Here is a 12,593-nt window from a genome sequence, read left to right as displayed (position 1 = left end):
GATTATTAATACGCACAGTTCATTCATAGCTCAGTTGTATGTACAGACAATGTAATCATTAATGTTTTACATTTGTGTGCTATATTTATTGCCGTAATAAAACACTGCTATAATTGTCACACGACTATAAAAACCGATCCTCAACATCTTGCGGTTTTTTGTTTCTTTTCTTATTGTTTCATTTCAATTTAACGCAGGTGACGTTTACGTAACCTCAAAAATTAATATATGCTACCTTCCATAACCTCTAGAATGTTTCAAAATAGATTTTTTTTCTGTTGACTTATCTACAATACATTTTATAAACAACAACATTAAAAACGACTGAAAAAACTATATCTAACGTCTCCCCGTCTCTTAACACAATACAAGCTTATTCCAGTATTATTTCATTGAAAAAATTATGTTATTTGAACAGTTTACAATTAACAATATTATTCCATTAAACCGTTTTGTTTAATAACAGGACATGTAAAATTTTCAAATAGCTAGTAGATTTTGTCAAAAAACATTTACGGTGAATTTCAGTATCTTTGGTTTTCAGTTGGAGCCTTAATCGCCGATGAATACGTACGGATCCTTGCATGCATTTCCCCTGCTTACACATCTGTCAAGCACTAAACCTTAACAAATCAGCCAAATTTGGATCAAGATGAAAACCCTTGTAAAGAGTTCCTTTCAACATATCAAACGCACTTCGGTATAGAAAAGTCTTTGTATTTTTACTCAAGTTATGAATGTCCCGTAAAATATTATATAAACTTAATGTAGCACATCCCCGTTTTTATTATCTGGTCTTTAATCAAATATGCATTTAATCATTTCTAAATCTAGATAGTTTAGATACCGACCACAGATAGCGATATTTGATATACCTTTAATTCACCTAGTCATAAATTTTACACTAGTTTCTGTCATGTAACCGCGAGTGAGTGTTTGACTGACACATAATCAAAACTAACAAAAAACTAAAACATTCACCATGAAAGCAGATTCAACTCATAGGTTAGTCGAAAATCCTCCTTTCCCATCGTATAACGATACGTTTTGTCCTGGTAGAAATTCTCAATTCTACATTATCTAAGAAAAATGCTAAACGGTTTTCCGTTGCATTTGACTCCTATAGTTAGTAAAAGGGGTCTCTAAAATTTCAACTTTACTTTTAAATTCTGTACGTGTCACGGCGCTTTAAAGCGGGAAACAGTTCATTATTCTTACACTGATTCACTTTTCAAAATTTCTCAAGTCAATAAAAACGTCTCCTTTAGTATTTTAACAAGGGAGATGTCAAAACATCTTAAATGAGAAAAAATAGGTTATTTCTTCTAGTATCTGACAAGTAACTATCTTTTCTCATAATAGCTTTAAGCACACGGGTGTATAACGCTTGGAGACTATTAAAGGTAATAAAAACTCCATAACACGACATGTGTCCCGATCCCTTGCGAAGTATATATTTTATTTTCTTTGCTAAACTACGAAAATTAACCTCTTCAAATGAAATAAGCGACATCGTATTTCACTTTAGAAGTTACATAGGTCGCATATTTAAAGGGCATACAATAAACATTAAAGAGAATTAAAATGACAACTTTATCACAGAGGAACAATTTATAACTAGTATGCTTTAAAATGCTTTAACTACAAAACAGTCAACTTAAAAAAATATAATAAAGTGACAAACTAGAAACATTTTCAGTTTTTAACAAGGTTTGTTTAATGGAAATAGACTCATTTTCACGTAATTACATATACAGGACTTTGTCATAATAATTCAGTACTATTTTTATTATAATTTCAGTAGATAAAATAAATATAAAGGAAAATGCATGAGACACAGACAATTATCATAAAAAAATCAAAGTCAAATAGTATTTTGGCAAAGTATAAAAATGTACAAAAAGGAAAATGTATGAGAAACTCCCCCTGGATTTTTCTTAAGAACTGACAGATGAAAATAACGAGCCTGCCTTCAGTGAAAACCTACAAGTTCCTATGTCCTAAGGCTATAATATAAATCAATGTTTAGACAGAATGCTGACCAGTGTACTGGATATATTCATTTTTGCGTCTTACAAATTAATCAAATGATTTTACTTGGGGATAAAATCTTTAGATTGACAACCAGTCTGCAGAATTAAGTCGTGGGTATTAAAGCTAATATAGCAGGCATGTGCCGAGCTTAATCAATGTACGATTTGGTCTGCAAGATGTTGTTGTGAATTTGCGATACAAAATAGTTAGACCATCTGTGTGATTTGCGATTGAGATAATAACAATTTATCAATAACCACGCTCATTTTTTTTTCAGATATGTGTGAAATGTACAAAATAACAAAGCACACAGGAACGCAATATATAAACTCAACGTTGCTATCCCACGTGACCCTTTTCGGGGACGGGCACGTGCCTTTAATGTCAGGTTGGTTTTTAACCGTATTTTTGTTATTCTTAGATGGAAAGCATTAAAAAAAGTTATTTTCGGACATGTACATTGTTTTACATACATGCACTTTCCGTGTTTTTCCCCCAAACATTTAATTCAAATATCTTTTGGCAACTCCGACGGCAGTAGTGGTACTGCTGACGTCAATTTAAAAAAATGCAGTGTCTGGAATAACCAGGAGTTTTCAAATAGAGACGCTGTCGTTAATATACATTGGAAATTTCAAGCAAATACTTAATACTTAATTTTGTTGATACATGTCGCAATTTACTCGGTTAATCATGCTACTTAAGCTACTTAGAGACAATCACCATGTTTTACACCTTCTTCGTCACCCGCAGGGTTAATCTTGAACAGAACATGGACAGTATAATAGATTCGATCTGAAATACACGTTCTATCATGAAATTTATCGACACGTGTTGGATTCAAAAGGAAGAGCATTCCAATGTGGCATCCGTGGCATTTTCTCTCTATTAACAACGTGCATTCTGTTCATACACGTCAAATGTAGCGTGTCAGCTCGCCTGCTCCGTACCATACTACCAAGTAAATAATGACACTGCTGTTTTTAACAAGAGTAACCGCCCTCACAGACATATGGAACGTTAACAGTACAATGAATCAAATGCAGTTAGGATGATTTTTTTAAGTTCATGGAAAATAACACTTGAGCTTTAAATTATTTCAAGTATCACGTTAATTGAAATGAGTTGAAAAAATCTACTATTAGAAAATGTGCCGTAATTCTTCGAAGTATATAAGATTTGTTTTTAACTGAACATAATAAAACTTTCAAAATAGAAAACGTCGTCAAAACGTTGTGAGACGGCTCAATTTGACGTAACGGCACACTATTTATTTACAGTTACACCTGAACAGTCGTCAGACTTTATACCGCTTATCAACCCTGAAAATGTTGGTGGTGGTGGCGGTGGTGTTTTAGCTGTAACGGATGATTTCGTTTAAAGATTGTATCACCAGTTGAGAATCTCATGCTAGCTATATAACTTGGTACAACCCAGTAAATAGGAATATTTACATTTCTGTTAATAATGCATAATGTATTTTTCACTTGGTTGTGTGAAATTCTAGAGCAAACAGAAGTAATTGCTATCTACAAGCTGTACATACGTCAAGAGTTTCTTTTTTTACTGACTTCATGTTTACACACTGTTGGGATATTTCTTAATTTTCTCAGGGTATTAGTAAAACACACCACCGCATCGTCTTTACTTTAATGATAGTCTATAAAGTTAAATAACGGGTCGAATACGTATGCTAATTTTGAACGATTTCATTTCTAAAGGAAGTTTCACTTAAGGAGTCTATTTTCCTATAAGGTTTCAATTTATGAACATAATTTTATAATTTTCTGCCTGACTTAATGTCGCAATATTTGAATAGCTTGCAAATTTACACGAAATTAAAGACGAGCGATTAAACTTCTAATTTTACAGAAAACGAAAGAAAGGCTCATTTGATTAAGTGTACATTTTACAAGTTATCTATACCGCCTGCCAATTATTTTTTTCAGTTGTAAAATTGACAATTAAGCCAGTAAAATAAACTTCCTTTGAAATGGTTCCAATTTTCAATTAAAACCATCCACGAAAAAAAGTAACATACGCCAATGTACATAGCAAAGGTAAAAACAAAAGGATATAGGAAGGTATCGTAGTTAATTAGCCACAGTGAAAGACATTGAGAGAAATGTCAGAGTTGCTAGCTTATCTCGTTTAGACATAGACACAATGCCTGACTTATACTAGGGTTAGCCAAGTATCTGGCAGACCGTGTTCCGTACTGAGGTGTATATCCAAGATACACAAATAATTCATTCACTTTTTGCAAATTTACTTTTTGTATATGAATTTTAGAGCGAAAATTTGTCAATTCCATCAGTAAAGGGTTACGCAAATAAAAATGAGTAAACATCAGAAAAATAAACAAAGAAAACTGCAAACAGAATGTAAACGCCACACATCAAAACGTATCTTTCTTTTAAAATATTCGCAAAATGCTTCTAAATTCTACCTAACAAGGTCCACTTTGACATCCTTCTTTGCCGTTAAGCTTCGAATTCTGCGGTTTTTCTTCTGTAAGGTAATTTTGTTTTTTTATTAAGTAAATTGAATTCAGTGACTTGTACGAAAATCTGTTACCACACATCTACTAAATATCTTGGATCAGTATGCGAATGGACGTTTGAGGCAAAACCATTCCCAATGGCACTGCCCTGCGTACTCTTGGCATGCTGATTACCAAGTTAATGACAAGTTTGATAAAAATCTACCCAATTACCAGGCCGATGACGGACGGAATCAGCGAAATAGATGTACCAAGGCACTATCGTGTCAATACAGAGTGGAGCGAGAGGTCATTTATCACGGATAATCACATGTGCTAATCAAGTAAAGCTACCATATCACACATGTTCATCATGTAAAGCCAGTGTATCGCTGCCAGGAGTCAGATTTCTATGGTGTACCATGTGGGTCGAAAGTCTACTTTGTGTGCACGAACATTTAAAAATATATGTATAAAAGTATACGTGCACGCGTTCATATAATGTAGGTTCACGCATATATGGACGTCCGCTTACATGTACGCGTGCACCGCACAGTCGACCCTTATAATACACAAACAATCGTTGACGTATTTATTAAATGCCATATTCAGATGAATAGTTAATAAATGTTTGTTTTGCATAAATGTTGTTCTAAATTACTATTTAACATTTAATTTGACAATTTATTTTCGGTAGACAACTCCAAAGGGTACGTACTTTAAGCGTTAGAAATTTACGGTGTAACGTTTGTACGGTCAGTTACATCAACTGACATATATAATTTTATTTGAGCCGTGCCATGAGAAAACCAACATAGTGGGTTTGCGACCAGCATGGATCCAGACCAGCCTGTGCATCCGCGCAGTCTGGTCAGGATCCATGCTGTTCGCTTTTAAAGCCTATTGGAATTGGAGAAACTGTTAGCGAACAGCATGGATCCTGACCAGACTGCGCGGATGCGCAGGCTGGTCTGGATCTATGCTGGTCGCAAACCCACTATGTTGGTTTTCTCATGGCACGGCTCATTTGGTTTATTTTTTATTTTGTGTGAAATGCCAAACACCCATGTTGTGCCGAATAATTGACTGTGCGTTATTTATTCTTCATTTTAACCATTAATTTCACTTATCTTTGGATAAGTTTGACATGTAGAAGAGCGAACAATGCACTAGTTTAATGTGATATGTAATATGTGTTCTAGAAGACAAACTGAATAAAATATATGTAGACAATAGGAAAGTTATAGCATATGTAAGCGGGTAGTATTAGCGTTATAACATACATAACCATATGTACAAAAAGAAAACCTAAAAAGCAGAGCGCTGCAAAAAATGAATAAAAAATAATTTGACAAAGTATGAAAGAAAGCAAAAGTCACAGAAACCTATGACATGATGAATAACTGCAGTTGCTATCTCTAAAATGTGTCTGAGCGTATTTAACTAACATCATGTGGGAAATTTTTAGATGGATTAATTGTCTGAGTGTATTTAACTAACAACATATAGGAAGTTTTAAGATGGATTAATTGTCGAGTTCTGGTCTTTGCGTAATTCATCAGTGCTACAGATACTGAGCGTATGTGGCTTCTGTAATTTTAACTCTCTGATATAACAGAACTACAGCTCTCAAATATAGGTTAGCACACAACAAAATCAATCGGATGTTGTTGTTTTTTTTTCATTATACATATATTCACAGTGCTTGTTTATTTTAATATACGCTGCCAAAATGCGGTATTTAAAAAAAGACAACAATGAGGTATTGAAAAAAGACAAATAGCTGCGCAAGTAAAACGTTTGCAATTTTGCAAATACATTAATTTAGACACAGAAATTGAAATACTATAACCTAACACGTGCAAAAGCACGTGTAACTCACCTTTGGTTCCAGTTTTCCTACACGTTGCGTAATTGGATCATTCTGTACAACCTCTATCCGACATACTTCATCTTTCCGTTTCATATTCTTTATCACAATATCATCTGTATTAAGGTAAACTGTGCGTCCCACTTTTACAGTTAAAGCGTTTGTCCGTACGACCAACCCCGCTCTGATGAACGCCGGGCACATACAAACAAGGAATAATACGCATATCCGTGCACCGCGCATTGGTAACCCCATTATTCGAATTTCGCTAACCGCCTATCCATTCACAAAAACGCACTTGTATTCCATGAAATAATTCGGTTTCATTCTCTACACAGAAAAATCACATTTTAAAAATATATATTATTTTCCTTTCTACTATCACATTTTTAGTATATTCCAAAACGTTATAAATCCAGAAACATGAAACTATACTTCACGGCATTTTCGTCTAAAACGTATTTCTCTCTTCTATGCCTGAAAATGGAAAACAGAAAAACGTTTCAATAAAATGCTTAAACACACACAGGTGTTTGTTTTCTAATGATCTTATGTTATCTTAAATAATTAATGAAAATATGTTGTCGCATTTCGAAAAGAAATTAAAATACCAGAGGTATAAATCAAAGTCCGAGGTCGCTTTTATACAACTAATAGGATTTGATGTTAAACCCCAAGATGTGTTGCAGACTATTCGAAATTACGTAATAAGCCGCTTTGAACGGATACACAAAAATCCTTACAAGTGGTCTACGGTCATTGTAAGCTTGGATAAAATCCGGAGGCGTTGTAATCCGGTACCTTTTCACACCTAATAATTGCCACTTTGTCAAGCAGGTGTCAAGTTGTCTACCGGCTATTTATCTGTTATGTATTGAAATTAGAAAATGGTCCACTTCAAACCAATAGGTGACCAGAGGCCATTGTGATTTGAAATATCACGGAAGGGAATGACGGTGCGGCAAAAAAGGGTCATGTTGTTATATTTTACGTTCGTACATGTTTACATTACACACTGCATTAAATTTCGAAATTGTGCTGCACTGACTTTTGCTACGTTCATAAATCATGCATTTTATATTTTAGAATTTTCTACAGTTATGTTTTTAATTTATTAACTTTTGGTTTATCTTATTACCTCCCTTTATTACTTATAACGCTTTCATGGACGGAGACAGTGTAGTTGAGGCAAAATGAGAAACTATATAAGAGTCGGACAAATAGGCAAAAAAGAACAGTTCAACACTCGTTCATTGGGCCTTTACAAATAATTTCTTCTTATTTCTTTGTAACTCTATGATTCAATGCATACTTTCAGGATGATGTATACATGAAATGGCACGGCTATTTTAACCTATTTGCGTAGCGCTCGTAGTTTTCTGCTTTCATAAGAAAGAAAAAGTACATGCATCAAGACTGCAAAATTATCATTCTTACAAGATGGTCTTTGTTTTCCTTGCTTGTATAACATGTTTAAGGTTTTTAGGGATTCTTGTCCATACATTCCTTCACAAAAATTCTTCTAGAAATTTGTAAATCGCATGGTATCTTAAAATAGCCTTACGCACCCATAAATCTTCCAAAAATAACAAACTTAGAAAATAACTGTAGCAAATAAAATAACAGTTGAGAGCAATGCCTGGGGACATCCTTACGTCGTCCAACAACTTTGGTGGGAAAATGTAAATAGTGATCATGATTGGTTGAATTATAGGTTTGAAAAGAGTCTTGATGAGTTTATTTGTACAATTACAGTGATTATGCCGTTTTCGATTAAGGGTAACAAGGACCTAATAAAAGCCGTATCATCAGTACACCTGCGTTGTACTAAGTCTGTTATATACTAAGAAATAATAAAACATAATGTAAAGGTCATTTTTGTCGTTCTTATTCACTTGAAAATTTCGGCAAATTGTAAGAAATTTCTGACTTTTTATTTTCACCACAGATACATCTGGTGTTATTAATACTTGAATTAATTTTGTATTTCGGAGATATTTTCTGTATAGCATTTGGCAGTTTTACGATGTCTGATAACATGCTTTTACAAATTACTACGCAAGTTCCATTAAACTGACATACATTTCAATAAATCCTTTCAGTCTATACCACACAGAAACGGTCTGAATAGTTAAAGATATCAAAACTGTGAAATTGTAACCAACTGTACCAACGTCACCTTGTGAAAAGACGTTTACACGCAAAATATAATCTTCTTTTATATTTTGAATAATGCGCGTTTTACTGTAAGATATATAGAAATCCATTGACGGATGGTACAAATGGGACAGGACAGCGTGGCCTTGACCTTAAAACTACAGGCTTAAGTCTTGCGCGTGATGTGTGCCAAGTAATGTGAAAATATCTTGATCGATGGCAGAATTAGTGACATGACACTAAAGGACCATGTAAAGTGTTGACCTACCAACTTTAATCTTAACTTTTGGCCAAGTGCTTGTGTTTTGCAGGCGCCACATCGTCTTGATATTAGGAACATTTGTACCAAGTAATACATAAAGAGTTATAAACATGACATGAAGCACACATTGTTTTAGTTCCAAGCTTGACCTTGACCTTTGCTTTGCGGCGAGTCTGCGCGTATTGCGCAACACGTCGTTGCGTGTGTGCCAAGCAATTATTCTAGAAGTGTTCTGTCGATAGACCGGATACAAAACAGGTCCTTTTAATTTTTACTACTTCGTGTGACTTTGACCTTTAGTGACCTCATGAACGACACACTGCTTTACTATTGCTATGTGTTTGCCAAATGATATCGAAAATCCCTTGACGAATAGGAACAGACCCTGTAAACATCTGACCTCCTAGTGCGACTTTCAGTTGAAGCTATAGATCTTGATCTTGTGTGCGACTCTGTAAATATATGACCGCATGGTGTGACCTTTTCTCTAAGATATAAATATAGGTCTTGTGTGCAACCCTGTAAACACATGGCCTCTTAGTATTACTTGAAGCTATGGATCTAGGTCTTGTGCTGGACACATCGTCTTTTGTACTCAGTAATAGTTTAGTCCACTGGTGGAAGGTCGACCATGGTCGGGCATGAAACAGATCCTTTAAACTTTTGACATTCTGATGTGACATTTACCATGAAGTTATGGGCCTAAACACTGTTTTGTTAATGGGATGATTTGTTCCAAGTATTATCAAAATCCCGATGGCAAAGTTCTACAGACCCTGTTAGCATTGGCACTGATCTTAAAGCTACGGGCCTGGCCTTGTGAGCATCAACTTGTCTTGTCACGAAAAAAAAAATATTCCAAGTTATTTGTAAGTCCCTTAATAAATGTCATAGTTTTGTACTGCACACATGTGACGGACGGAAGCAGCGCATTTCTATTTCCCCATTTTTTTCCCCAAAAATGTTAGACAATAATACTGAAAGGCAGACTTTTTGACATCACCTGTCTGACAAGCAAACAGAAAATATGAACGAAATAAACTATATATTGTGACTTTTTGTCGAAACTGCAAAGCTTGAACGTTGTACCTGTAAAATCGTTAAACTATACTATAATGCACCGCTTGAGGTACACCTTACTGGCATTTCGCACAAAAATTCGCTAGTATGCATCATAACTCATTCGAAAAAAAATCTCATTCTAAAAGCAATTTTCTCATTAAGTATATGGAAATTCGTGATAAAATCAAGGTATCTGAAACGGTGCAAGTCTGTTTAGAGGAGTTAATAACATTGTAAAAGGTGAAACCTTAAATAAGATACTGGCACCATTTTTTATTGCCCTTACACCTTTAATTAGACCAGTCTGACTTTGCTAAGTGCTTTCATATTATCTTTGCATCTAGAAATTACATAACTTCTTAAATTTTATCTGAATTTGACACGTTAACAACATTTTTGGCACACACTTTATTATACGGACAAATAACTGAACGTATGTTTATAAAGTGTTTATAGTTATTCATGGAGGTTAAATGTCTTTTTTTCCGTACAAATTATTTTATTGGAGTACTTCAAGAAAATGATGAACCATTCAAAAGCTTTGAATGATTAACTGAATATTCTGATGAAAATGCAGATTTAAAACTGAATTGGCAATTTTACCATCCTGTTGTCTGATGCATAGATCAGGGATGTTAGAGATACATAAATACCTATTTAGAAACCATAAAACATAAGGAACAAAATGGTTATTTTTTTTCAATTTGTAACATTTAGTTAACAGAATCAGCCACATATTTTATAGGTATTTCTTTGAATTAAAACAACATTAAAACAATATCTACAACGTGTAACAAGATATTTTTCTGGATTATTTTAATGATACTGACAAAAACACTTTAAAGAAGATTGAAGGGCGTAAATTTGCTATAATCTAAAACTTAATAAAACTGAAGGTACTTATGTTCCATAAAACCGTATGTAATATCTTCTTGCCAATAGTTTGTAATAGATTCGAAAATTGGACAGGTTTATTTAGTAATATATTACATATCAAAATATGATTATGATTTTATAGTGAATTCTGCACATTTGATGCTGAGCGTTGGATCATCTGGTGCAACCTTTCCCGACCTATTATGCTTCTGCAAAAGACTGAATATTTTCTAATCATTCATATGCCAATACGTTTAACAATGAGGTTCTTATTTTTATTAAAACAAAACATTCGAAAACGTTTTTTGTAATAACTCAGAACATGAGTGAAATAATGGTGTCTATACAGCTTTAAAGTCGCAATATGCAAATAACTGTGAATCAGTTATTTTCGTTATGTTGGGTAACTTTTGTGCTAGCACTCATTATTCTGCAATTTTTCCCTTCTTTTAAGACAAACCGTTAAATTCCTTGCATTTTGTACCTGAAAAAAAAAACATTTTGATAAAGTTGACATTTCCAACTAAGAAGCATTTTTTTCGATGCTTTGATTACAGTCTATCATATACGTATTTAAGTCTTTGAAATTTATGAACGCTAGGTATGCCATTTTCTGATGCTTGCAGATGATAGCAGCTGATGTCGAGTTTGATCTGAAAGGATCAGAGCCCCACCTGTCGATATTTTTGTGCCATACAGTGTACCAGAAAACATTTTTATATGATCTATGTAGCGACATGAAGAAGCATTTTACGAATTCTACCCCTCTTGTAATTTGTCGGTTAGTTTCATGATATTCGTAAAAAAAATATATTTAGAAGCGAAATAACCCATTTCGGGGACCTTAGATATAGAGCTAAACTTGAAGTTTTGACATTGACAAGAGTATGTTTGAGCGGAATATGTATATTTTCTTTCGATAAAAAGAAGGCCAAAATGATATACCAAATATAAATGAAAACTTTTGTAAATTAACTCCTGTTATTCATTATTAAAGCCTGAAAATGAAAGTCACTTGTGTTTTAGAACATGGGAGGCAGTGACAACTGCATATACTTTTGAATTGCATTTTGTGATATCGTTTCTATGCTTGGTGCAAACAGCATGTTGCCAAAAGATTGTATCGATATCATTTGTTCACATTTTAACAAAATAAATCTGCTACAAAAATGAATAATGAGTTCTGAAAGCTTTTGCAGTGATGTGCAAAGTATGGTACGCTGGTGGTCCCGGACTGACTTAAATTGCAGTAACTTGATGAGGCAATTTCTATGGCTATCGTGCACTGGTAAAATGGACATGCGCTTGGTGGAGAAGTTTGAATCTCGCACGAACAGGGCGAGTGCACGTGTAATGAAAATATCTAATTGCCATGTACTTCTGTTATGCTCCCAGAATAATAAAACAGAAACCGTTTGATGTTAATTTGCTCTCTTCATTCTTTTGATAAACATATTTCTCCATAAATTTATGTGTTATAAATATATCACCATTTTATAGTCTTTGTGGTCAGCAACTTAATTAGAAAGGATACATATGTTGTCCTATATCATATCATCATCCCTATGTTTTGGCTGTAAAATATTGTTTCAATGAATATTTATGCTACAGAACAAAGACCTAACGCATTCGTAAAATGTTTTATCTGCTAGTAAATCCTACTTTGGCATAATGAACGATGAGTTTGTTCTTTGCATGTTTATAACACATTGTATTATTCTGTGGGTTTTTGAGATAATAAATTGCAAATAAAACCTTCTGTCAGGAGAGCTGGCACTTCGGTGATAGCGGAGTTATATCGGACTACTGTTGGGTAAACGGTGTCGACGTAAATAACAGATAGCAATGGT

The 12,593-nt window shown here is 34.1% G+C and overlaps 1 protein-coding gene across 1 annotated transcript in view; it reads right to left on the bottom strand.

The window, feature by feature from the left end:
• LOC123524915 (FRAS1-related extracellular matrix protein 1-like) overlaps positions 1–12,593 on the bottom strand; it is a 63,566-nt gene that overhangs the window by 24,866 nt on the left and 26,107 nt on the right. The window contains exon 2 of the mRNA XM_045303529.2: positions 6,399–6,863. Within this exon, the coding sequence (XP_045159464.2) occupies positions 6,399–6,641 (243 nt within the window). The 5' untranslated portion in view covers positions 6,642–6,863. The remainder of the gene's footprint in view (positions 1–6,398; positions 6,864–12,593) is intronic.

Source organism: Mercenaria mercenaria, chromosome 3, assembly GCF_021730395.1.
Source record: "Mercenaria mercenaria strain notata chromosome 3, MADL_Memer_1, whole genome shotgun sequence".
NCBI lineage: Eukaryota > Metazoa > Mollusca > Bivalvia > Venerida > Veneridae > Mercenaria > Mercenaria mercenaria.
Note: the sequence above shows the minus strand (reverse complement) of the source record. Positions and strands in the feature narration are given on the sequence as shown.